The 27,864-nt window shown below is 40.7% G+C and overlaps 1 protein-coding gene across 4 annotated transcripts in view; it reads left to right on the forward strand.

Annotated features, from left to right (window-relative positions):
- The window catches only part of KATNAL2 (katanin catalytic subunit A1 like 2), a 78,276-nt gene that overhangs the window by 23,728 nt on the left and 26,684 nt on the right, over positions 1-27,864 (forward strand). For 3 of the 4 annotated variants that reach the window (XM_004422510.3, XM_087439180.1, XM_087439181.1), the window contains exons 2-9: positions 9,093-9,163; positions 14,013-14,179; positions 15,891-15,933; positions 20,147-20,264; positions 21,424-21,519; positions 23,724-23,822; positions 24,029-24,106; positions 26,992-27,090. In XM_004422510.3, the coding sequence (XP_004422567.2) occupies positions 9,093-9,163; positions 14,013-14,179; positions 15,891-15,933; positions 20,147-20,264; positions 21,424-21,519; positions 23,724-23,822; positions 24,029-24,106; positions 26,992-27,090 (771 nt within the window). The remainder of the gene's footprint in view (positions 1-9,092; positions 9,164-14,012; positions 14,180-15,890; positions 15,934-20,146; positions 20,265-21,423; positions 21,520-23,723; positions 23,823-24,028; positions 24,107-26,991; positions 27,091-27,864) is intronic. The other variant, XM_014781398.2, reaches the window with a different exon arrangement.

A 27,864-nucleotide genomic window follows, 5' to 3' on the forward strand; every position in this document is an offset into this window, starting at 1 on the left:
CTCACACCTTGCCAACTCTGGATATTTTCTGGATAAAATTTTTAAAATTTCTGCATTTAAAAAAATTTTAGATTCTTATTGAAAGAAGCTTATTTTTGTCCAAATGACCTGAAGAAACATTAGCAATACTTAAGGTGATTTCTTCAACTGTTATGTGCATTGCAAATTATGATAAAACCAAAAAGAAAAAACATAAAGGGAAATAAATGTCTGCCTAGATGATTTTGTGTTCTCTTTTCTGTCCGGTAAGTCTACCCTGTAGTCACACTGACTCAGCAAGCTTGTTATAGCCAATTCATCAGAGCAAGTAAAGCGTCATTGCCACATGCCAGGATGTGACCAGGCTCTGCCATCAGGGTGGTGAGCAGGCTCTCACTGTGGTGTGGGTGATACGCAGCTCTCTCCCCCACACCATTTCCATTTTAAATAATCAAAATATTGAGTGAAATTATTTCTGTTTTCAGTCAGACCATTTATTTTATATATCAGGGCAAAAAAAAATTACTCAAATTATTTACATTCATTTTAACCTTCTTTTCTCTACCTCTCCCCATTTTTTTGCATTTTAAAACAGCCTTATTGAGATACAATTTGCATACCATGCAACTCACCCATTTAAAGTGTACATACAAAATTCAATGGTTTTTAGTATATTTACAGAGTTATACAACCACGCCACAATAATTTTAGAACATTTTCATTACCCCTCAAAGAAACTCTGCACCCCTTAACCGTCACCCTCCCATCCTCTGCAGCCTTCCCTTCCCTTTTTAAAACATCTTTCCCAAGATCTTTTTCTATTTCTGTAATGAGTTTTCTGGCTCTACCCCAACCCTCATCTTTAGGAAATTCAGAGCCCTCAGCCAAATCCGGTGTAGTGTGTGTGGTACTGAGGAACACAAGCAAAACACTCCTTGGCTATTTTTTTCTCAGTGTCCTGGTCATAAGAGAACATTGCCTTAGTGCTTGTTTAGATAAGGAAGAAGCATATGCTTCCAGAGTGAAGGATGGAGAGACTCTGAAATACATGAGTAAAGTAACTAACAGCTGTTGAGCACCGACCAGTCACCAACCCTAATATTGGCATAGCACTCCACAGTTTGCAAAGCACTGCCCAGTTAGAAGTGGCTCTGGTCAGTGTTTCAGTGCAGTCCTTCTGAGAATCTACATGGCTTTCATGGCTCTGTAATTCAAATCCTTTTGTTCTCAAAGAACTTTACATACAAATGAGGTGGATTAGCTTCGTTTATAGCAGGAAGATGACTATTCAGAAATTAAAAGGCACAATCTCTTATAAGTCACACTACTCCTGGTACAGTAGGGTAACTAACTTTTTGAAGGAGGTCTAGCCAGTAATTGCTTTGAAATGGTCACTAAAATTGTGGGATATTAGGTTGGAGAAATTGTAAGAGACACCATTCATTTGTCACTCTGTGAGGTCAGCTAAGAAAGACCAGCTGGGGGGCCGGCCCCGTGGCTTAGCGGTTAAGTGCGCGCGCTCCGCTACTGGCGGCCCGGGTTCGGATCCCGGGCGCGCACCGACGGACTGCTTCTCCGGCCACGCTGAGGCCACGTCCCACATACAGCAACTAGAAGGATGTGCAGCTATGACATACAACTACCTACTGGGGCTTTGGGGGAAAAAAAGGAGGCGGATTGGCAATAGATGTTAGCTCAGAGCCGGTCTTCCTCAGCAAAAAGAGGAGGATTAGCATGGATGTTAGCTCAGGGCTGATCTTCCTCACAAAAAAAAAAAAAAAAAGGAAAGACGGGCTGGGAACCACAGTTGTTTGATTTTGGCAGATTTGGCACACAGTTTTGGGCAAATTGAAAGAGCAGCTTCTCTGGTCTGGAGTGTATGTGCAGGGGTGGGAGTGGAGATGGATGAGGAGGTGTTAACGCAGGGGAGGAGTGGGTAGAGCTGCAGCTCTTTGCAGGCTTTTGAGCAATTCCGTTAATTCTTCTGGATCTCAGATTCCTGAGAATCAATGATCTCCAAGTACCTCCTAAACTCCTAAGATTCTGAATCAAAACCCCAAGCATGAGTTTGAGAGTTTGTACATTTAGAAACATATTCCATCAATATTATTACTGCTTGTTTAATGTGCGGTTATATTTTTATTTTGCAAACTTGATTTCGACTGAATTTTGTGATGATTGTTGTCTTTATTATGCAAATAATCATTTGGAACTACCTAAATTTCATGAAGTGCTTCCCCTCCTAATACACTAGATGGCACTATAGGCGAGTCAAATCAAATTACAAAAAAGAAAAAAAAGAGGGAGAGACTTTGACTACCACGCTAATTTTGGTAAATTAGAAAGGCTTCAGTCTTACCAAGATTTGTTGAGTCAACATCTTCAAAAAGATGAAGGGAAATTGCCAGTGTTGGACATCTTAATATCAGGAGAATATCATTTTGTATAATGACTTTTAAACTTTTTTTCTGTGACCAACTGTAAGATATGTTAGACTGGGATCCAACACACACACACACACACACACACACACACACAGATGCAATGAAAGTTTCACGAACCAATACTAAACCTGCTTACCTGTTATACATTCCGTGATAATTCTATTGCATTAAACTATGCTGCTTGTAACCCATTAAGTTGATTTTATGACCTACAGTTTGAAAAAAAACAGTTACCCAGTGAACCTATCAAGAAATATCAGTCTCTGCTTAGCACTTGGCACCATGCCAGGTACTCTGGGAGCATTAAAGAACTATTTAATGATGCTTCCATTTTCTGGGAAAGAGAAGAGTTACCTTGAGAGACGTTAGAGAACAACCCTATAAGACACCGTGAAATTATGCCCACGGACTAGAAAACAGTGGAAGCAGATAATGTAAGTGAAGATTGTATGGGATAGCTGGTTTATATCTAAGCCCTTCCTTGGATATGAACTTTTGTTGGGGAAATTATATACTATGGAACAAAAGCAGTCACAAAAAATAAATGCATATTCCATTTGTATAAATTTCAAAAAATATGAAAACTAAACAATATGTTTTTTTAAGGATGCATACATAGTTGGGAAAACCATAAGAAATAGGAAATAATTAGTATAAAAGTGAGGATGGTAGTTGCCTCTGGTGGGAGGAAGGGGATATATCTGAGGGGAACACTCGAGGGAGTTTCTAAGATACTGAAGGTGCTCTGGATCTTATCCAGGCTGGTGTTTGTTTTTATTATTAAAAATGAATAGATGTTTTATACACTCTTCTGTATGAATTATGTATTCAAAATAACAAATAAAAATAGCTAAGAAGATTACTGTATTTGCCTTCTTGATTCTTTATCTCTTCTTGATAATTTGTTTCCTGGTTTTATTAACCCTCCCTGACTAAAAGGGTCTTTTCAAGGATAGAGGTAGAAATGTACCCGGTGTCATTTTTTAAAAATAGCCTGTTATACACTTGTAAAGCTTTCCTAATGTTATCAGATCTATCCTTGAGGATGAATTTGGATTTTAGTAACAGTCAAATCTGCTAATAAAGCCTATGCTTAAATTGAATGAGGCATAACTTCAAATAACAGGACTATCCAATAGCAGAGGGTTGATTACATTATGGTACATTATCTGCAGTCATTAATTAATGAAGTTGTGTTTTAGAAAAACTTTTAATGACTTGGAAAAATACTTACAAAGCATTTTTAAGGAAAAAAAACACAGGTTATCAAAACACATGAGAAGCCTGTTTTGTAAGAAGACTGAAGGAATGTGACCAAAAAGTTTCATTTTTCTCTAGTGTCTTTATGCATTGTCCCAGTTTTCTACAGTGGCCACATGCTATTTTTGTAAATGTGGGCTGGAGGAAGTCTGTGGTCATTAATCTACACTGAAGACAATTTTAAAAGAAGAGTTTCAGGGGGCCGGGCCCGGTGGCACAAGCGGTTAAGTGCGTGCTGCGTGCGCTCCGCTGCGGCGGCCCGGGGTTCGCGGGTTCGGATCCCGGGTGCGCACCGACGCACTGCTTGTCAAGCCATGCTGTGGCAGCATCCCATATAAAGTGGAGGAAGATGGGCACAGATGTTAGCTCAGGGCCAGTCTTCCTCAGCAAAAAAAGAGGAGGATTGGCAGATGTTAGCACAGGGCTGATCTTCCTCACAAAAAAAAAAAAAGAAGAGTTTCAGAAATGTTTTGAGCAATGGAATAAAAGCATGACCTGCCAAGGTGACTACTTGGATGGGTGACTCCATTTAAATATATTAGGTCTGACAGATTTGTTTAAAAGTCAGTCACTACTTTTTAAAAAATAGACATTATTTTTTAGAGCAGTTTTTGGTTTACAGCAAAACTGAATGGAAAGTACAGAGAATTCCCGTACACCCTCTGCCCGTACTCATGCACAGGCTCCTCCACTATCACCCAGATGAAGCTACACTGATGCATCATTATCACCCAAAGGCCATAGTTTATATTAGGGTTCACTTTTGGTGTTGTACATTCTATAGATTTTGAAGAAGTATAATGACATGTAGCCACCATTACAGTATGATACAGAGCAGTTTCACTGCCTTAAAATCCTCTGTGCTCTGCCTCCCTCCCTCTCCCTTAACCCCTGGCCACCACTGATCTTTTCACTGTCTCCATGGTTTTGCCTTTTCCAGAATGTCTTATAGTTGGAATCATACAGTATGTAGTCTTTTCAAATTGGCTTCTTTCTGCATCTAATTTCCTCCTTGTTTTTTTATGGCTTGATAGCGCATTTCTTTTTAGTGCTGAATAATATTCCATTGTGTGGATGTACCACAGTTTATTTGTCCATTCACCTACTGAAGGACATTTTGGTTGCTTTTGGCAATCATTAATAAAGCTGCTATAAACTTCAGTTTGCAGGTTTGTGTGTAGCCATGTTTTCAACTCTTTTGGGTAAATACTGAGGAGCATGATTGCTGTATCATATGGTAAGAGTATGTGTAGTTTTGTAAGAAACTACCAAACTGTCTTCCAAAGTGGCTGTACCATTTTGCATCCTCGTGGTGGTGTTAGTGTTTTGAATTTTCACTGTTCCAATAGATGTGTAGTAGTTTCTTGTTTTAATTACCTGATGACATATAATGTTGAGCATCTTTTCATATTTTTATCTGCCATCTGTATATCTTCTTTTGTGAGGTGTCTGTTCATGTCTTTTGCCCATTTTTAATTGGGTTGTTTGTTTGCTTGTTGTTGACTGTTAAGAGCTCTTTGTATATTTTGGATAACAGTCCTCTATCAGATGTATCTTTTGTACATATTTTCTCCCAGTCTAAGTCACTACTTTTTATGTTATATATTTTATTATTTCAATGATTATAATTTTCCTTTAATCTTATTTTCTCTTAGACTTCTGAGAACCCTGATTTTGTTTATTTTACACTAAATTCAAAGCAAAACATTTAACCAAAAACAACAAAAAACAACAAATGTGTGTAAAGCTGTGTGATAAATAAAATGCAAATTCATTTTTTTTAAAAAAGCAATAACTGGCCGGCCCCGTGGCTTGGTGGTTAAGGGCGCGCGCTCTGATGCTGGTGGCCTGGGTTTGGATCCCGGGCGCGCACCGAGGCACCACTTCTCCGTCCATCCTGAGGCCGAGTCCCACACACAGCAACTTGAAGGATGTGCAGCTATGACATACAACTATCTACTGGGGCTTTGGGGGGAAAAAATAAATAAATAAAATCTTTAAAAAAGCAATAACTACCTTTTGAATGGCAGAAAACAAAATAAATTTTGGTTGAACAAGTGACACATACTATGCTTCCTTCACAAGCTCTTTGAAACACAAGTTGCTTTATTTGCTGTGTTTTCCAGCAATCTAATAAAAGCTTATCACCTTAAACAACAAAACTTTATTTAAATCATTTTGGATGGATATTTTATAAAATAGGTTAGTGTTTTACCTACCTACCTAAACAGCAAATATTGAACATAATTGAACCTCTTCATTTTGACTTTGAATCATAAGAGAATAGTGCATTCAAAAAACAAGAACAAGATGTTATGAAAAGGGAACAATCAGGGGCCCGCCTGGTAGCGTAGTGGTTAAGTTCTCGTGTTCTGCTTCGGAGGCCCGTGGTTCGCAGATTCGGATCCCAGATGTGGACCTATGTACTGCTTATCAAGCCATGCTGTGCAGGCATTCCACATATAAAGTAGAGAAAGATGGGCACGGATATTAGCCCAGGGCCAATCTTTCTCAGCAAAAAGAGGAGGATTGGCAATAGATGTCAGCTCAGGGCTAGTTTTCCTCACCAAAAAAAAAAAAAAGAAGGAGAACAATCAGACAATAAGAACAAACTCTTGGAAATTAAAAATATTATAGTCTAACTAAATTCTGTAGAATGGTTCAAAGACAAAGTAGAGGAAATTGCCCAAAAAGTAGAAAAAAGAGACAAAGAAATGGGACACTATAGGAAAAAAAAGAATCTTAAAAGATTAATCTAGGATATCCCCCATTCAATTAATAGAAGTTCTTAAAAATAAACTGAAGAAAGCATAAGAGAGTAATTTGTCAAAGAAATAATAAAAGAAATTTTCCAAGAAGGGAAGCACGGGCATGTCCAGCTTGACAACGGCCAGCACATGAATGGAAAAAGCCTCACACCAAGGAAGTTGTCTAATTCAAAACATTAGAGTTAAAAATAAGATCCTAAAAGCTTCCCGAGAAGAAAAGACACATTACATACAAAGGAATAAGAATGGCAGTGTTATGCCCTTTAAAACTGTCCAGTTTAAAGTAGAATAAAGACACTTTGAGAACCAGCCCTGATGGGCTAGCAGTTAAAGTTCTGCGTGCTCCAATTCGGCAGCCTGGGTTCCGTTGCTGGGCATGGAACCACACCACTTGTCTGTCAGTAGCCATGCTGTGGTGGTAGGTCACAAAGAAGAACTAGAAAGACCTACAACCAGAATATACAACTATGTACTGGGGCTTTGGGGAGGGAAAAAAAAAGAGAGAGAGGAAGATTGACAATAGATGTTAGCTCAGGGTGAATCTTTCCCAGCAAAAAAAAAGAGAAAAAAAAGAAAAGAAAAACACTTTCAGGCATGCAAATTCTCAACCACATTTATCTCTGTGTACCTTTACTCAAGAGGATGTGAGCTACGAAACCAAGCAAGTAACCAGTAAAGGAGAGGACTCCATTTCTAGGGGATCTAATGCCGGAAAATTTAAAAGGGAAATCCCCGGATGAGCACCTATGGCAGACCTAAGAGGCAGCAATCTAGAGTGGAGAGGGAGGGTGGAGGCTTCAGGGAAGCCATGGGGGAGTGGGGTGTAACTGACACATTATGTGACGTATTTCATGGTGTGGAAAGTGGTATGAGGGACATTAGATGTGTGTTGGTGTTTGAAAATTGGCTGTAGGTATACAGAAAAGTAACCAAATTTTTTAAATGAGGCAATTTTTCATTCCTAGAAAAATAATTTTGTACAGAAATGGAAATGTAACAATAGTACTTTTTGACTCAGCAGTGAATGTTATTTACATGGTCATAATAATGTAATCACTGAAGATTGATATAACTGTAAGGGGAGGGGTGGGTGAGAAGTGTGTAAGACAGCTTAATTCTCATCTACCTTAACGGCAAGTGAATAGTTAGTGTCTAATACTCACATATCGTGAAACAGTGATATATTTAGAAACATGGAGGTAAATAGAAGAAACTGCTAACATAATTAAGGTTGTTCCCTCCAGGGAGAGATAGGGAGGTGGGGTAGTGAAGTGGGGTAGAAGACTACTTTTTAAAAAATTTATAGTACTATTTTATTCAGCCTTAAAAAGGAAAAAAACTTTGACACATACTATGACATGGATGAACCTTGATGACATTATGCTAAGTGAAATAAGCCAGACACAAAAGGACAAATATCGCATGAGTCCACTTATATGAGGTACCTAGAATAGGCAAATTCTTAGAGACAGAAAGTAGAATGGTGGTTCAGAGATTAGGGTGATAGAGTTGGGGAGTTATTGTTTAGTGAATATAGAGTTTCAGTTGGGGAAGATAAAAAAGTTCTGAAGATGCATGGTAGTGATGGTTGCATAATGATTTATATGTACTTAGTGCCACTAAACTGTACACTTAAAAATGGTTAAAATGGTAAATTTTATGCTATATGTATTTTTTCACAATAAAAAAGCAACTTAAAAAGAAAAAATTTATAGTACTATTTGATTTTTAAATAACTGTATGTATGTTTTAATTTTATTACATTAATTTTTAGAAAGCTTTGGATGAATGCCTGAAAAGTTTTTATATGTGTCATGAGCATGAGTGTCTGTGCATGCATACATTCTATGACATAATTTGGGCCACTCAGGGGTCTTTTTAGCTTTTATCCAGTTCTTACCTGTGTTCTCCTTAGATAAAGATGTTAGGTAAGTTGTTTTCAAATAAAGGAAGTATTATTGAAAGTAAGTATTTACTGTATATACCTGAATGAATACATTTCAGGGGAATTTGAGATCCCAGATAACTAAATATAGCACAAGAACACTGTGGATAAATGTACAAATTCATCCAGTTTGAATAAGGACATTTTTATGCAGGAATGTCCCTTTTATGGCCTCTGCTCCTCTCAGTGGATATTCTAAATGCTTGGCTGTGCAGTCACCCCTGGCTGGTTTATTGGAACTCATCTCGACGTTTGTGCAGGGACTGGGTGGGACTCTGAGTGGATTTAAGAGGTAGTAGCAGGTAAGTATGTGTGAAGTCAGAGCTGATTTCCGGCTCAAGAGTTTATCTTTATCGTCACTTTCCTTAACCTGGTCCAAATAGGAGTGTGTGTATTTGCTTCTTCGCGGTAATAAGCAATAAAATGCCAATTAGCTTGGCAGTAAGAAGTTAACTAGTAAAGTGCAATCCTAATTTAAATCATTGTGCCTTCAGTTTACAATCGAGAAGGCAGCTTTAGAAGAAAATAACAGTGGAAAACAACTTTATATATCCTTCGAGACCTCAAACTGCCTTCCAGCCTTTAAGTCAGGCTTCTTGGTTTTGACAGGTTACATTTACCTTCCAGGGTTTATTGCTATAAAAGGAATGTTATGTCTCATCGTCATCCCATCTAAATTTTCCTTTTTGTTCACAGTGCGAGATGAGGACAGAAGCACGACGAAAAAATCTTCTTATTTTGATTTTGCATTATTTAACACAAGAAGGGTATGTTACATTACAAATATTTACACAGATGATTCCTCTTTCTCTGACATACTTTTAAAAACAATTAATAGACTTTATTTTTTAGAGTAGTTTTATATTTACAGAAAAATTGAGCAGTAAGGACAGAGAGTTCCCATATACCGGCAACCCCCACCCTGCCCAGTCTCCCCTGTTATTAACATCTTACATTGGTGTGGTACGTTTGTTACACTTGATGAACCATTGTCGATATATTATTATTAGCCAAAGTCCATAGTTTACATCAGGGTTCACTCTTGTGTTGTTCAGTTCTATGAGTTTTGACAAATGCATCATGTCATGTACCCACGTAGTAGTATCACACAGAATAGCTTCGCTGCCCTAAAAATCCCCTGTGCTCCACTTGTCCCTGCCCCGCCCCCAGCAACCGAGACACATACTTGTACCGTCTCATTTACCTAGATATTTTTCACATTATGCGTTTGAAGACTTTATCAACAAAGCTACCCAGTTCATGACATACTTGCCCTTTCCCATTCAGGCTTGAGGAAACCGTAGGCCTTTCAAATGAGGTTCCTGGGATCCCACTGCTGGCTCTGTACACAGAGATAATGCTCTTACTCCTCAATTTTCTATCCCTCAAAATAAAGGCATTGCATTTACCTGGAACCCCTATGCTCAACTCTCTTTTCTGTGCAATGCCCATTCTATAACTGGCAGAGGGAGGAATTTGGAAGTATTCGAGTTTGGCCAGCTATCTCATTTGGAAATGGCACATAGTAAATGTGATGAACGACATCATCTTTAACATAAAAACGTTTCTTGGTCCCCTTACTCTGAGACACATTATCAGACACTTATCTTTTTGGTGTTGGGGATTTAAATTTTATTTAAATAGTAAACGACTCATCCTTTCCACATCACTGCCAGTCTCAGACCAGAGAAATGAGGGCTCCTCTCATAAGGTTAGCAGGCTGGCCAGTCGGTTGATGCTCAACTGCTAAATCTGTATCCACACAGTGGAGTGGAAGCGAGAGCCCCAGCAGAGCAAGGCGGACTTTGGTCCTCTCTGTGCCTCTGTTTCCCCATCTGGAATATGAGAGCGTTCTTGAAATTGACGAGCCAGGCAGTGGGTTGTTCCTCACTGTTCACCACGTATCTATGGAAAGCAATGCCAAGGGCAGCATAGTGCCAAGTGTCTGCTCTGAGACAAGGGCTGGCCGGTTAGCATGGTAGGGAGGGCTTCCTGGATAAGAACATAGACTTGGGAGCCAGAGTGCCTTAGTTCAAATGCCCGCTCTACTCTTTGCCAACCAGTGACCTTGGGCAAGTTACTTATTCTCTTTGTTCCTCAGTTCCCTTGCCTGTAAAATCGAGTAATGAGAGATGGTATTTAAGTATCAGGTAGATGTTATTATTATGAGGATTAAATATGTGACACACTTAGAATAGTGTCTGACACAAAGTAAGCACATATGAGCACTTGCTCTTTTTGCTATAGAGGTGGTGGGATTTGGATTTTATTCTTTTAATACCCAACCTGGTTCAGCAAATTGCTGAACCATTGCTTTCCATAGATACGTGGTGAACAGTGAGGAACAACCCACTGCCTGGCTCGTCAATTTCAAGAACGCTCTCATATTCCAGATGGGGAAACAGAGGCACAGAGAGGACCAAACCTGGTTAAAGCAGCTGGAATGTGGGTTTGGCCCATTTTACTTTATCTTTTGATGAAATCTCAGCTCCATTCAAAGAAGCCTGAGTTAAAATACCTCAAAGCAGTGTTTTCTAAGTGTGTGGAACAGTGGTTCTGCAGAATGTTAATAGATGTTACTTTAAAGGACTTTTGTGATCAAGTAAGCTTGGCAAACATTGCATTAAACTAAGTGAAACAGCTCCCATTATTTCAGGACTTCTCAGATTGTCTGATTTGCTAATGTGCAATGCGAATATCTGTGCAAAAGTCACAGTATTCAGGGTTTTGCAAACCAGTTTGATCCAGGAACGTTTTTTTCCTCAGGCCATCTTTAAAGACTAGTTTTCCATGGAACACTTTGAGAAATGCTGCCTTCATAGATTAACTGAGTCTTATAAAACGTGAACTCACCTTACAAGACACCAGCACTGTATTAGTATTAATAGATGCTCAATACACATTGAATAGCCACTGAGGAACTTACTAGCATGTAGACAGGTAGAATAATTAGAATAATTAGAAAGCAAGACACAGCCGTTTACACAGGTAATTCTTGATTTTTATTGTAATGTATTTTGTATTCTGGAAACAGCATCAGAAAGGAGAGCTGTAAAAATAAAAAGACAAAGAAAAGTCAACATAGCTCTCCCTTCTCCTGCAGGTGCTATTATGGGCTAAAGAGTTTACCGTATATTTACAAAGCACGCATTTCCCCTTTCTGCCACGAGATGGCCCCTTACGTCTCAAATCAATGAAAATTCTACTAGAGTTGATCATTTTCCTGAGACCTGCTGGGGAAGGGACTTATGAGTGGATTATCAAGATAGTAAGTGAACTATAGGTATTTTTAAGGACATATCACTGTTAGAAAAATAGACCTACCTTTAACGAAATACTAAGAATTCAACAAAGAAGATAGATTATTGTGAAATAAGTAATACACTTTGAAATAAACAATCAGAGAAAGCTTTGTAGAGAAGGTGATGCTCTCTTGAAAGATGTGTAGAATGTGGGTAGACAGATGTGATGGACGAGGACATTCTAGGCAGGACCACAGAGAAAGAAGGGGCATGGCGTGCTTGAAACAATTAGGGAAACAGAAAAAGCAGAGTTGAAATGCTTGAGGGAGAATTAGTAAGATCAGACAGTGGAGGGTCGTGGATGCTGGGTCTTGTAGGGCTACACGTGCATCTCTTGGGCCTGAGTGCTTGTTAACAGCCTCCCCATCTCTCCTACCGTGTCTTGCTTCATTACTGCTCACTCCTCTTCCCGAAGTCTTGTCCTGTCACTCTGTTGGTTAAGAACCTCTAGTGGCTCCTCCTGCCAACCCTATTAAGTTCAGACCTCATTCAAGCTCAAACAGTGTAATAGGAACACACAGAAGCAGTCTTTCTTGTTCCCCTGATCAATTAGTCTATGAAATATGGGCCCTGCCATCACCTATTCTTGTAATTTTTATTTAAGTGAAAACTCCGTGATCCTGGAAAGAGTTCAGAATATAATGTGATGTTAGTAAAGACTATGAGCAATCTATAGTGTGTGTTCCCATCTTCCATCTTTTTTTTTTCCCTTTACAAGTGCAGATATGTACATATACGTGTATTTAGTCATTAAAAACTGTTTGGAAAGAGAAAATGTTAACAGTCATTATCTCTGAGTGGTCGAATTTTCTTTTGATTTATCTGTATTTTCTAGTTTTTTCTTAAGTGAGCATGTATTACTTCACACTAAACAAAAGTTATTAATAAAAAAATGGATTCACTTTTTCTCTCTGTAGATGGGAATTAAGACGTAGTGTAGAAGCCTGATGAGCCGTCAATAAGTTTAGAGGCTGACTGACTACTGTTAATTGACATTTGCAAGTTCTTTAAAATTAGCAAGGTCCTTGGAAATAATCATGGCAACCTCTTTTAAGAAAGCTCAATCTTCCAACTGGCCTGAATCTGGGGCAGGGAAGAAAGCATAATATAAAAGAAAAATTTGTCCTTCTATCTCCCCAGATTGTAATCAAATGGAAAGAACTCTGACCTGCAGCAAGTGAGGTCCTTGGACGAGCCCCTGAAGTTGTATGCTAGTCTGTGCTTATTTGCACATGTGCACATTTTTCAGGAGAGAGTTTTTGGTTTTAAAAAGAAGTTAAGAACTAAGATTAAGACCTGGAGAGTCTTTCCACTTTCAGAGGACTGTGAGACAAGGCCTTTGCTTTTATTGCTAAGACCACTTAAGTAGGACAGTCTTTATGAAGAACAAGTTAAAAATGACAGCGAAGAGACCACAGTGAAGACACTACTTACTTACGGAGGCACCTGGTAGTGTAATGTGTGACTGATGAAAAAATTACTAGAAATAAAACATCCAATTAGATGATATCTTCTTATACTAAATTTTCTCGATGATGTTGATCAACATATTTTTGGAATTTCCTTCAGAGCTTATGACATATTCTTTTGAATTGCCTCAGTGATGGTAAATCTTGCCTGTTGGGGTTGAATTTGGGTTTTATCAATTGCCAAATGTTACCTAAAATGACTACTGGTGAGTAAAGAAGTAATCAATTTGGGCAAATACTCATTTTTGGCTAATAATGAGTGAAGGTAAATCACAAGATATTTTCTTTTTTTTTTTTTTCACTAATCTTTTTTTTTTTTTTTTTAAGATTTTATTTATTTTATTTTTCCCCCCAAAGCCCCAGTGGATAGTTGTGTGTCGTAGCTGCACATCCTTGTAGTTGCTGTATGTGGGACTCGGCCTCAGGATGAACGGAGAAGTGGTGCCTCGATGCGCACCCGGGATCCGAACCCGGCGCCACCAGCATCGCAGCGCGCGCACTTAACCACCAAGCCACAGGGCCGGCCCACAAGATATTTTCTTAGTTGATTTATTTATTTGACTTTTAAGTATTTCCAAAAACATTTTGAACAAGCATGACATCATTGAAATAAGTATGTAGCTTCCAGAGGCAACTGCTTTGAAAGACAATATTTGGGTATATTTAATGTACGTGGGGCCCCTTACTCTATAGGCAAACCTCATATATTTTATTATTCATCTAATGTACTATTTAATATAAACTTACACTTTGTATTGAGTCTCTTTGGATTTTTAATGCCTGTTAGCTTTTATTCTTTTTACCCAGAGTTAATTTTTTTGTTTTTTCTTTTGTGAAATGGCTAGATACATTGATACAGCCAACGCTTTGGAGCAAGAAACTAAACTGGGCTTACGACGCTTTGAAGTCTGTGATAACGTTGATCTTGAAACTATTTTGATGGAATATGAGAGCTATTACTTTGTAAAATTTCAGAAATACCCCAAAATTGTCAAAAAGGCATCAGACCCAGGTATGTGGCTGTTTTCTAGAAATTAGGCTTTATCTCGTCTTTAAGATTAGTGTTTCTTCCTCATTTTATTCCAAGATAGATAGTGCCCCCAACCCTGCACTTAAAGAGTAGACCATAAAGATTGTTTAACTTCTCTTGGATCCAGTGCAGAAAATTTAAACATGATTGTCTGGACATTGACATCCCATTAGTCGTGTTGGCATTCATTTGAGGAACGTATGTTTTAAGGCAATGAAAGCAAAACTGCAGTGTATCACAGGTACTTCTTAGAAAACCGACATTACTTTCATTTCTTTAGAGGTGGAAAGAGCTGTTGGAAGAGGATAAATGACAGAAGACTTTTTTCTTGTTAGGAAGACCTATTATCTATCTTGAAAATAACATGAAAATGAGTATTGGTGAAGCTAATAGCTCATGTATAGATAATGAAATGCTTTTGAAAGCCATCAATCCAGATAATGATCAATATAATGCAAAGACCCAGTATAGGTTAGCAGTCAAGGAGGCTGGCTGGAGGAAAGATCTAAAGTGAGGGCCCTATGTTTTGTAGTAACATTGACTTAGAAGTCTGTAAGTAGGGGAAGTAATTATAAACCAAGGGAGATCATTGTCCTGTTTACAAGGCACTTGTTAAGCCACAGACTTTAACATTTCATGTGGGGACCAGGAAACCAAGAGGAACGTCAATTGAAAATAGCCACGGCCGAATCTCAGAGCTGGAAGGGGTCTGAGAAAGAAATATTTTATCTGAGCTCCCTACCAATGCAGGGTTCAGAGCTTGGCATCTTTGGCTGGTTGTTGGATCCAGGTCTTGGCAGAGAAAGTACTGAATCACTGGGCCACCAGGACTATTATTGACACGATCTGATTTCTAGATCACAAGTTCTGGTCTAGCTTGGAACCACATTCTCCTGGGATATTGGATACAGTGTCTTTATTTTAAGGTAAACTGGCAGAGTAAGACTGATAAGTGTTCTCTGCCAGACTCGTGCAATCATCTTGGTGTCCCATGGATCATAGCAAAATGGTGTCAAGTTCATGAAAACTTAATGATGGGGCCGGCTCCGTGGCTTAGCGGTTAAGTGCGCGCGCTCTGATGCTGGCGGCCCGGGTTCGGATCCCGGGCGCGCCCCGAGGCACCACTTCTCCGTCCAACGCGAGGCCGAGTCCCACGTACAGCAACTAGAAGGATGTGAACCTATGACATGCAACTATCTACTGGGGCTTTGGGGGGAAAAAAATGAATAAATAAAATCTTTAAAAAAAAAAAAAAAAAAAAAAGAAAACTTAATGATACGGTAACTATAAAGTTAGTCCACACTAGAGTTGCCACTAGGTCTGTGGTCTCCAATATGTTCAATATCTGAGGCCTTTGGGGCCTTGCAGGACATTTGATCCTACATTTGGTCCATGCCAAAGGTTCTTGATATTTGGTCATATTTGGTCCTGTCCAAAATGTCCATAGAGACATTGGGTCCAAGCCAAAAAGTCCTTGATATTTGCAGGACCATTTGGTCCTGTCCAAAACGTCCATAAGACATTTGGTCCATGCTAAAAGGTTCTTGATATTTGGTCCTTTCTAAAACCATTTGGCATGGATCAAATATGCTCATGGACATTTTGGACAGGACCAAATGTCTGCTAATCAAAAAATCACTTCCTCTTAAAAATTAAATTCTTTCCTTTTCTCTCAATATTTGTTTTGCCACAGCAGAAAATAATTTACCACAAAGAAGTGGAGGAAAGACCAGAAGGTAAAGTGAATGGTAATTCAACTTGACCAATTCAACTCGAGGAGTTTATGGGATCCCTTTCCAGAAGATTCTCCAGTGCGGCTCCATGACTGTCTACCAGCAATACCAGACTGTGGTCTCGTGACCTTGGTGGGCCCAGTCGTGGGTTCCCCTTGTATTACAGATGGGCCAATGTCTGTCAATTCTCCTGGTTTTACCATAAATAATTTCACCCACTGATACTCTCTCTTTCTAGGCTATGTGCAATGAAAAGTATGGACTTCAGAGTAAAAGACCCAGGTTTGATTCCTGGTTCTGCTACTTACAAGCTTGGAACAAATTTCTGACACATAGTGAGTTCCCAGCACATAGTGAGCACCCAAGAAATATTATGTTCCCTTTTTGGTTTTTTTTTTTTTTTTTTGTGAGGAAGTTCAGCCCTGAGCTAACATCTGCCAATCCTCCTCTCTTTTGCTGAGGAAGACTGGCCCTGGGCTAACATCCGTGCCCATCTTCCTCCACTTTATATGGGACGCTGCTACAGCATGGCTTGCTAAGCAGTGCGTCGGTGCGCAGCCGGGATCCGAACTGGCAAACCCTGGGCTGCTGCAGCGGAGCGCGCACTTAACCACTTGTGCCACCGGGCCGGCCCCTATTATGTTCCTTTTTTAAATGATACCTGTCATTTCTTTGTGTACTGCCAGATCACATGTGCCAACTGTCTGAGGATGATCAGGTCTTTCTTTTCTCATGCTCATCATATATTCCTTTCTCCAGCTTCTCAAATCCAAATCTCATTTGGGAATTGTAGCATCTGATTGGAGCCCCTTTGTCTCTTAACCATTCTGGGCAGACAGAAGCCCCCCTACTCTTGCCTCCATGTCCTCCCCATTCCTCTCTTCCCCCTCTGAAACCACAGCCCTGTAGTCAGAGCCTGTTCAGAAAGGCCCAGAAATGCAAGGGTGCTGCTGCCGAGGTTGGCACAGCTCTGGGGCATCAAGGCCTGTGGATTTTTGCTATTATAATAAAGCCTAAACCTCAGGGGAAGGTTAAGGTGGGGTTCCAGTAGGGGCCACACAACCATTCAGTCAGTGAAAAAATTTTTTAAAAATCTTAGGGGGCCGGCCCAGTGGTGTAGTGGTTGGGTTGGTGTGCTCTGCTTTGGTGGCCCGGGGTTCGTGGGTTCAGATCCCGGGTGCAGACCTACACAAAGCACATCAAGCCATGCTGTGGCAGGCATCCCACATATAAAGTAGAGGAAGATGGGTACAGATGTTAGCTCAGGGCCAATCTTGCTCAACAAAAAGAGGCAGATTGGCAACAGATGTTAGCTCAGGCCTAATCTTCCTCACCAAAAATAAAAAAGAAAATTAAAAAATCTTAGAATGTAACTGAAAGAAGAAAAATTAGATTGTGAGCATAAGCAACTCATTAGGTCCTCAAGATGTGTTGTGAATTCTATGGCCCCAGTAAGTCCCCTGCTCTTGTGACTACAGTCCCTTGTCTGCAGCATAAGAAGGAAGGGGCAAAGGCACCTCACCTTTTATAAGCAAAGCTGTTTGGAATCGTTTATAAAATAGTCCTGGAGCCCACACACGCTTCATGCTGCTACTCACAATAAGACTCTGCCTGAGGCTACCTTTGCTTTGTGCCATTCTTTAGGAACAGTTTTATTGTTTTGAACCAAGTATTATTCTTTTATTTGTAGTTTCCCTAAAACTAGTCAAACTCTGGTAATAAATGATAACTACTCATGAATAGAAACAGTGAGGAGCATTTTAAGAGGCCAGCTTTGGAACGCATTTGGATTCTGATTATTTTTCAGCCACACACTCATGCCTAGAATTTCCTCAGCATTCCTCACCAGGTGGAGACATTCTGTGAGCGAAGGTCCTTGGAGTGCTTTGCTTCCCTTTGGGGATGGAGCATGGTGGCATGCTTGACAGCTTGGGGTTGCTTCCTCTCCTCTCTGAGGGATGTTTGCACATGGCAAGCATAAAGGTTGGATAGCAAGTGTTTGGAGTCAGGAAGGATAACTAGAAAGTAATGAATGGTGATTGTTTACAATTTTATACTCAAAGGTAGTTGTTGAGATGAGAGGTTGTGTCATGAGACTGGCTATTAACAAATGAAAGTGCCTTTTCCTAATTCTTGCATCTCACATCAGAGAGCAAGCTCCCAGTTTACAGATTTGCAGATGACCCAAAGGAGGAAAGGTTATTTAATGTGATGGATGATAGAATTAAGATGCCAAAAGATCTTGACAATTTGGGAGATGGGCCCAAAATAACAAGATGAAATTTAATGAAATAAGGTTTTAGCTCTAACCAGATTCACACCACATAGCTCCCCCATTACAAAATCAGAGATTTAGAAATCTGAGTTAACTGCAGATGCAGTGTGAATCAACAGTGTGATGTGATTGCTAACGTGGTCTCGTGTCTCATCAATAGAAATAGTGCCCAAAAAGTAGAAGGTGACTCTATTGGTCAGAAGACAGTGGAAAAAGGGAAGGTGACCAGGATGAGGAAGAATCTGGGAGCCAGATAACCTTAGGAATGACGAGCAACTGGAGATGCTTATCTTGAAGAACAGAAGGTTTGGCGGGGGGCGTGCTAGAACGCAACAACGGTCTTTACTCGCTAAAGGTGGATGGGACCTTCTTTGCAGAATTCCACAGGCACATCTAAGACTGGTGACTACAGTTAAAGCAGGGTGGATTTGGTTCCATATTAGGAAAAATTTTACAATCGTTAGAGCCGATTAGAAATTAATTGCATTGCTTTGCACGTTAGTGCACTTATCTTTAGTCATGTTAACGCAAATCTGTTTATTAGTTGCCTCCAATGGCAAATCAAAGTGGGAAAATAGAGTCCCAGTTCCCTGCCAGCCCTACAAGGACATTGAGGAAAATTTAACAGTATGTAACCTCACTTCATTTAAATCAATGCTGTTCATAAGGGTTTGCACTTATAAAATGCTTGCTATTCATTTTGTAGATATTTCATTTTTGTGCCAGCAAAAGGCCTGAGGGACAGACATTCTTATTCCTAGTTTACAGATGAAAAACAGATGCTCTGAGAAACTGTTAGTTGTCCACTCTTATGACACTCACCCCAGTGGGCTCAACACTGGGGTCACTACGTGCGGACATTGGTGGTATTGTTCACGTGAGTGGTCTTGCTGGCCAAATAGCTATGCATTTATATTAGACATGAACAACTTTTTCTTTCCCACAAAGAAATGGGGTTGAAATAGCAGCCAACCTCCTGCAAATGTAAGGACATGTAAGGACAAAAGAACTGAGAGAACCAAACAATTCATGATGCAGGAGTTCATGTTCTGCCCCAAAACAAGTCCTGCCTCTCTCTGGATGTCTCTCCTATCTAAAAATATTCCAATACTGAATTTTATGTCTACTTATGAGGATGTAGTGAGCACATTTATTCTACCTTCATATTGACATATAACATATATACAGTCGAATGCATATATATTCTTGTAACCACCACCTCTTCCAGCCCACCAGCAGTCTCCCTTCCCAGTCAGTACACCCCATCTCCACCAGAGTTAGCTGCTATTCTGATTTCTGGCCCCATCAATTTGTTTTGCCTGAAAGTGAACAATATTTGATGAAAATTTATTTTGCAAATATGAATAATCTGTGACAACAGAGATGAGGTAAGATTTGCTTTTTCCTCCCCCTTTGATGTTGACCATACATGGCATGATGAGAGGTATTAAATAGGTATTAAATAGGCAGGTACACCTGGATTAAACCTCTGGACCAATCCCTAGTTTTTCTAATGTTTCTTAATTGGAGCAGGACTCCTTCCTCCCTCATACCTTCCCCCTGGTCTGAGAGCTGCTCTTTAAGGAAGGTGAGAAGAAGCAATGGAAGAATGCTTGTAAAGCAGTGCTTATTAGGAGCATAAAGCTATTTGCAGAAGGGCTGAAACCAGACGGTGTGAAGAAGAAATGAACAGGGGGAGTTGGGGGTCTCGAGGAGGAGGTGGACCCTCTAGTGTGGTCTTGGAGGAACCCAGGAGGTAGACTGGAGGAAGTCAGGGCCAGGACAGACAGGGTGGGAGGATGGTGCAGACAGAAGGGCCCTATTGTGGTGCGTCTGCATATATTACCAGAACTTTCTTTAAGTGTGCTGCACAAGTTGTTTAGTTATCTCAAATTAAGTGGTTAGAATAATTTCCTCCACAGTCTTTGTTCCCTTCCCTAGGGTGATGAGCGACAGCTGTCAAAATCTTCCCAGGATCAGTCAGCAGAGACCTCGGTCCAGAACCTCAGTGGGGAAGCCAGGGGACACCAAACTACTCCATAAAGAGCATCCTAAGCAGGTTGGGACGGCTTTGCTTGGTGTTGGTAAAATCACAGGGGGCTGAGAAATAGCCCCAAGAACAAAGTCACATTTATTTATTTTTTGAGGACCTATGTTTTCAAATTGCTGTGTAATTTTGTTAAATTGTAGATATACTTCCAGTATGCTGGATTAAAACCACTGGCAAATCCCTAGGCTTCCTTATGTTTCTTAATTTGAGCAGGAGGACCTCTTCCTCCCTGCAACCTTCCGCCTGCTCTGAGTCCAGAGTGACAGGCCTCGAGGGGTGAGCCTGGGCCCAGGCAGAGCAGGAGCGCCTGGTGGCTGCAGAGCTTGATCCTTCCATTGGAGGTAACTCTAGGCGGCAGGTCTTCCTGTCCCAAAGCACATCCCTGGGTTCCTAAGAGTAGGCCAGGGGTAGTCTCTGGTGTGGCTGGGCCTCAGAGTCTAGTTGGGTTTCTCCAAAGCGCACATGGCTGATCCCCACCCGAGACCTCCACACTGGACTTTCTTGGAGAGGAGATGAGCAAGAGGCGAGAGCCTAGCGGGTGGGTGAAATTGATGGCTCGTGACTCAGGAGATCCAGGCCTAGAATCTCCTGATTTAGGACAAAACATAGCAGGTTTCAAAGGAAAGAGAACCAATGGAAATTGTGAAAAAGGATAGAAAGAATGAATGTCAAAGATGTCTGTTAGAAAGGAATAATCACAAAACTCAACTGGTCAAAGGAATCTCTCACCCTCAAGGAGATTGTATGGTTCTGGCCATTGCAGTCTGACTCAGGTGGAAGGGAGGTGAAAGTGAGGCAGGGTGAATCCCACAGGAGGCTGGTTGACTCTGCTCCCTTTCCAGACTCAGCCACCCCTGGCCCCAAACACCTTTGGTCACAGGAGAAAAGACAAGCCAGCGAATGGGGATGGGTTGAGGCACCACTGTTTCCTCATTGGAAAAGCTGCTCAGAGCCCATGGATTCCAGGGACAGCTCCTCCCGCATGGTACAGGCAGATAGTTAATTCATCTTGCTGTGTCAGCACCGAAGTGGCCAAATTACGCATGGGGTTCCCCAGTTACAGAATTCATATCCACATTCGATTTGGGATGATGGAATAGGCAGATACGACTAGCATCTCTAAATTGCTTTCTGCAGCTGACTTCTCATTGTCTTTCTCTTTCTTCAGGAGGTTGTCAACACCCACATGGAGAGTGCTGACTTTGGCTTAAGTATATCAGGAATCAGCAAAGGCACTGGAGAAGAAAACGTCCGCCCACAGAAAGTAAGTGGAACTCAAACCTAACACTGAAAGGGGAGATTCCTTTTTCTTTTTAAAAATGAAAATTAAAAAATGTTATTTTTGTCAAACAGGAAAGTTAATATATATGATCAAAGGTTGTCTAGAGGGTAACTTGGGAAGAGCACTGGATGAGGATTAGAACCCTGGGTTCTGGTCTGAATCTCTTTTCTGGATGAATGGACTTGAATGAACATCTCATCTCTAAGGAGCTGTTTCCCCATTTGTGAATTGAGGGGTTTGGAAGAGATGGCTTCTAACCTTCCTTTCAGCTTAAAATTCTGTGATTAAAATAATAAACATTGGCGTGACTGTTTTGCATTAATTAAGGAGTTGTGGCCTCATACTCATTCTTTTCTGCCACATTGGTGGAACTTGATTAAGGTAACCTTTCTCCTTGGAGGTATGGCTCCAGACTTAAATGTAATGTCATGTGAACCATGAAACATCAATTGATATAGGGTTGATCTCATCCTTGATAGATATTCCTACTCCTTTCATAATGAACCTCATGTCCTCATTTGTAAATAATAGTTTCTCAAACAGAAAAGACCAGATTGGGTGGATGTAGGCAAAGGGTAGGTTAAAAAACGTCATTTGGAAATGAACAGCAGCATCAACACCACATTCTCTTGACTGTTACCTCCATGGTGGCACTTCTTTAAGAGTCTTCTTTCTTTCTTCGATCAAGTTTTCAAACTATAGGACTGCTGACTTACCTCTGGCCATCTCTTCTCAGGCAAACTAAACTCTGCGTGTTTGTGTTTGGAGGGGAACTGGGAGCATCTCCCTGGAAATCAAGGGGAGCTGCCGCATTGGCTTGAACTGACCCCCTTAAGAGCCTCATTTATATGGGTAATTGCTGGAGATGATACCATTCGAATCACTGCCTCCCATGGAGAATTATTTCCCTGTTCACCTCCACTGCTTTCACCGTGTTTTCAGTCACTTTTGTGCCTAGCAATTTGTGGCATTAGTTTTTCTCATGAAAGTCTCCCATTGATATGAATGGATGTTTCTGATCAGGTCATAAGGAAGGGACTCTTTAACCCAGCACTTAACCTTTGGAAGAGTCTCGCTATAAATTCTCTTTCCAGTAGAAGTGTCCTCAGGATAAAATGTGGATGGTTTTCCCCCTAGCACTTCAAATGTTCATCAGCTGAATGAGGATGTACAGCCAGGGGCCCATCTCCACAATGGCTCTGTCATCGCCATGTTAGGGCACCTAGCTCAGGGTTCCCAAGTCCCCCTGCAAATTTAGGAGGTGTGTTGTTTCTAAAGCTACCGGCTTTAGAGTCCTCCTGACTCGATTCAAACCCAGGCTCAGGCCTTTCCAGCTGTGTAGTCTTGGGCAAATTATTTAATCTCTCAAATCCTGATTTCTCTCCTCTGTAAAATGGAAATAATCATAGCACGCACTTTAAACATCATAACAGATGGAGAGCCTTTGTACTTAGTACAGCGCCTAACATGTAGTAAACACGCAATAAAATGGTAAACTAGGCTACTATTATGTTACCTGTTTTTGCACCAATTCTTGCTTTTTCCTTCTGCCTCTAGGGGAGACAAGGTGGCACTGGAAGGAGTATGGGAGACAGAAATCTGGGTTTGAATCCTAGCCTTAAATCGCTTAGCTGTGTGGCCCTGGGCAGATCGCTTAAATTCTCTGGCCTTACTTCCATATCTATGAAACCACAATGCTAGTCCCAACCAGTAGAGGTGTTATAAGGATTGGAATAATCCTTGCAAAGAACTTTGCACACTTGTTTTGTGCCAGGCTCTCTACTGAGCGACGAATGTAGCGGTGATAGTCAGTAAATAGGAACCATGGTTACTCTTGTGCCAGTGAGTTCTTCCTGCGTGTGGAGTGTTTTAAAAGGATGAGACAATATAGGGGAAGTAGACCTATAAGGAAGCAGACGGTATGTGTCAGGAACTGAAAATGCCTGTGAATTTTTATTCAAATCAACTTCATTCTGAAGAATTTATTTACAACTTGTATTTTTTAGATGCTCCCACTTGAGGAAATCATCTTGTTTACTCTTAGTGCAGATTCTTTATAAAGCTTCGCTTTAAGTTTGCCCTACATACCAAGGTACATAAATGTGTCTTGATTTAATGAAGCTGAGCCATTAAGGATAGTCTTCCTTCATGTTTTAATGGCGTAAATAACCATTACTCCCTTTCAGGGCCAAATCATTGACTTCCGAGGGCTGCTCACAGATGCTATCAAAGGAACAACCAGCGAACTCGGCTTGAACAGCTTCGACTGTAACCCAGACCCTTCAGTAAGTGGCTAAGATGTGACATTCATCTTGCAAACTGCCAAAATCTAGATGACTTTAGAAGTATAGTTTTGAGTCCAGAGAAATCTTGAGATCAAGTTGAAGGTCATAGCACCCTGCCACCACTGTGTCACCCAGACCTGTGCCTGTTTTTCTCCCTAAATTATGAAGCAATATTGTAATGTGAGGCTTTGTGTTCCCATCGTCAGGAACGACTGCTGAAACCTCTGAGTGCATTTATTGGCATGAACAGTGAGATGCGAGAATTGGCAGCCGTGGTGAGCCGGGTAAGATCTGATATTCAATTCACAAATTTACGGAGGCGGATTGGGGCTCCTGGAGCATTGCGGGCTGCTTCTTTTATTAATAACAATAAATATGATCATTTATTTATAAAGTGCCCCCACTTGCAAAGGCACTCATATTGTTTAGAGGCACAATAATGCATGATAAATAAATTATAGAATCATAAAATTACAATATAAAAAGCCCACCAGCTCACTATAGAGGCCAAGAAAACCAAAAGAGAAAAAGCCTTAGAAAGGAAGGGACAGGTGAAAGGTTTTAGAGCAGAGCCAAGAGTCAGGGAGAGCAAGGCTTTTAGAGAAGGAAGGAGCATCTGCATCTTGTTTAAACAGTCAAAGGCTAGAAATAGAGATGTTGGGAGTCGATGGTCTCGTAACTGGAAATTTCCATGAAAAACAAGATTAGTAGGAAAGATCTCACCATCCAGACTACTGATTTTTCAAGCTCACCCCCCAGGATCTAAAGGCAGTGAGTCTAATGGTTAACGACCCAGGCTCTGGAATTGGTTGACCTGGATTTGATTTCTAGATCCTCATCTTTCTAGCTGTGTGACTTTGGGCAAGTTCCTTGTGAATACAATAGGTTCCTGGGCTACTTTTCTGATATCCAGTGATCTCATATTTAATGAAAGACCGAAACCTAGGCAGGCTCAGAGAGATGTTTAAAATGATCCAAAAAATGCACAGCTACTCTGAGGTAAGTAAGGGTTCGCCAGCCTCTCTGCTCAGTTCAGCAGCTGTTTACTGCTCACATACTATGTGTAAGCATGTGCTGGGGCTGCAGACACAAAGGGGAGCGAATCAGACACAGTCCCTGCCCACAAGAGTTTCTCGTCCCATGGGCAAGGTGCACTGTGAGAGCGTCAAGAAGGGATATTTTGTACCAAAAGGTAGGGAAAGTGTCAGGGAAGAAGATTCACTGGAAATAGCCACATGAAAAAGAGTAGAAGAGGGAGGGTGGAGGTGTTCTGAGCAAATGTACATACCTGTGAAATTGTGTAGCTTGTGCAGGGTTTTTGGTGAGCCCAGTAAGATACGAGGAGTGGTGGGAAATGGGGCTGGAGAGAGAGGCCAGGGTTCCAGAGCAAGGGTGCTGTGAACAGGACCCAGGGCTGGGAACCAGCCTGTAGGAGATGGGGAATCTTTGAGAGGTGTCCATCAGGAGAATGGGATGATCAAATGTACTTTTAGACAGCTTGTTGTAATGACAGTGTGGGTGGATGAGAATCTAAGAAATGGAGATAGGCAGACCAGCTCTGGAGTTATTACCAGTGAGAGACGCTGAGAGACTGAGCCAGGCTGTGGTCATTGGGATGCATAAGAGAGCAGAGAAAAATATTTTTTATACCCACAAAAATCAATAGTCTCATTACTGTTTTTGCAGAAGGGTAACATGACTAGTGATGATAGAGTTGTAGAGTAGAAGTGGCCTGAAATGATTCCATCTGGAATCCTTTCTACAGTACCATGGGATGTAGTCATGCAACCTCTGCTTGAATGCTTACAGTGATGGAGAGCTCACCACCTTATGAGGCAGTCCTGTTGTGTTCTGATTGATAACTTTTGATTGATATAAGGAGGAACTATCTATTGGGAAATTAAACACTCCCATGTGGAACTCAATGTCAACTCTAGAAGAGGGCAAGAAATCCTGCTATTATCTGTGGATGCTTTGAATTCCAAGGTAGAAGAATCCCCATGGTGTGCAAAGCTTTCCCTAAGAAAGTGTGGTAATAAGAATGTGAGTGGCTGGTGGGCCAGCATGCAGATCCATCCATCCAGAGGGTGGGTTCTCCCAAGATTTTGGAAGGCTGAGTCCTTTCTGTTGTCCCATCCAGGAATGGACCATGCATATTATGCACAGCCAAAATCATTTGTATAAATAGTTTCTCTAAAGTCATTACCTGTGGTGGAGGGAACTGGGAGGATGGGGGCAGGAGTGGGAGCATAACATCTCACCAGCATTTTAAAAATATATTTTTATAATTTTGTACCATGTGCATGTATTACTTATTTAAAAATTAAATAAATATACAAATATTTTCCAGATTGTTCTCTAGTCACTCAGAATGACTTTGGAAAGGAGGCTTTCTTTTTCTTTCTTTTCTTTTTTTTTTTGATGTAGCACTCTAGATATTCAGTTTGCCCAAAACAGCTCCTACTGAGAAAGGCCCCTGAGTGACTGTTCTGAGGCGTCTTGTGAAATTGAAATTTGGAAACGGTAAATTAGTTATCAGTAAAAGCTACCTTAATTGATTATCCTGGATGGTTGCTACAGGGCTCTACTATGAGACAGGAAAACTGCACTTTTGCTTGGTTCTTGGCTTCCTTGAATTTTGTAGAAGCAATTGTTCCTGATGGAAGTAGGGAGCGATCACTAGGGAAAAAGAGAAATTGGTTTCAGAGGAGCATTATCTCTTTTATGCATCAAATTAAGAAAGTGTTTGTGAGACCAAGGAGCAAGAGAGAGGCCAGGCACCAGCTAGGAACCATGTTTCACAGTAAAAGCTAATGTAATTTGAAGGCATATTCTGTAGCTTCTTTGATTACGGTCGTAAATCAGTATGATCTGCTATTGACTGAAGACAGGTACAGTCCATTGTTAGTAGATTTTTTTTTCCCCCTAAAAGTACGATATTATATCATCAATATCTTCTTCAGCGAAAAATCACTGAATATTTTCATGGCATCCCTTTACTGAACTAGCCCAAAATTACAATGTGTATATATACATATATCTAATAGGAAAAGTTTTATCACCAGCACTTTATGTCCTATTGTAAGTCAAATATTCTGCTGCTCCTGTGTTTATTACAGCTGTGGAGGAAAACATTAGTTTTAACAAAATGATCAAATGTGCATTGCAGGACATTTATCTCCATAATCCAAACATAAAGTGGAATGACATTATTGGACTCGATGCAGCCAAGCAGTTAGTCAAAGAAGCTGTTGTGTATCCTATACGGGTAAGGATGGGAAGCCTCTTGGGGCTTATTTCTGTTCGTTATCTATTGGACAAGCCGTATGTCATGTATCCATCAGGAAGAGAAGGACAGGATGATTTTCTGTCCACAAGTTAACTTTTTATCTGTGTCACAGTACTTTGTCAACAGTGGAGTACCGAGGCCAATCCATCCTAGGCAGTTTGAAATCATGCTACATATTGGTTCAAGGCAGGTGTCTGCTCTAAGTGATAATTTAAGATCTAGACTCTGTTGTATATATGATTTGTCAGTTACTATAGATTGGTTCAAATAAGCCTGCCTCTCTAAAAATATACTTATTACACTAGAAATACCTCCCATAGGAGAGGGCTTTTTACTTTGTTTCCTCAGTAGCCCCATCAACTGGGGCTTTGCTTTTGGCTGGTTGTAAAGGCTAGACAGCCCCTTCCAGGGCACTGGACAATAGAGCCAGTATGTTGTGCTCATTGTTTGTTCCTGACAAGTTTTGTGCAGAGTGGCTCCCTAAACAGAAATAAAAATAGAAAAACAAGACTCTCCGTGTTTAGTTTACAAATGTGATGATGAGAAGGTCAGTGTATCACATAGCTTTTGCTGTATAACAGACCACCCCAAAACTTAGCACCTTAAAACAATCATTTATTTGTTTGCAATTCTGTGGATAGGCAGTTTGGGCTGGGCTCAGCTGGGCTACCTCGTCTCTTTTTCCACTTGATATTGGCTGGGCTCACTCACGTGTCTGGGGCATCAGCCACGTGATTTGAAAAGATGGAGAGG

This window comes from Ceratotherium simum, chromosome 14, assembly GCF_057802395.1.
Source record: "Ceratotherium simum simum isolate JZ-2026a chromosome 14, ASM5780239v1, whole genome shotgun sequence".
Taxonomy (NCBI): Eukaryota; Metazoa; Chordata; class Mammalia; order Perissodactyla; family Rhinocerotidae; genus Ceratotherium; species Ceratotherium simum.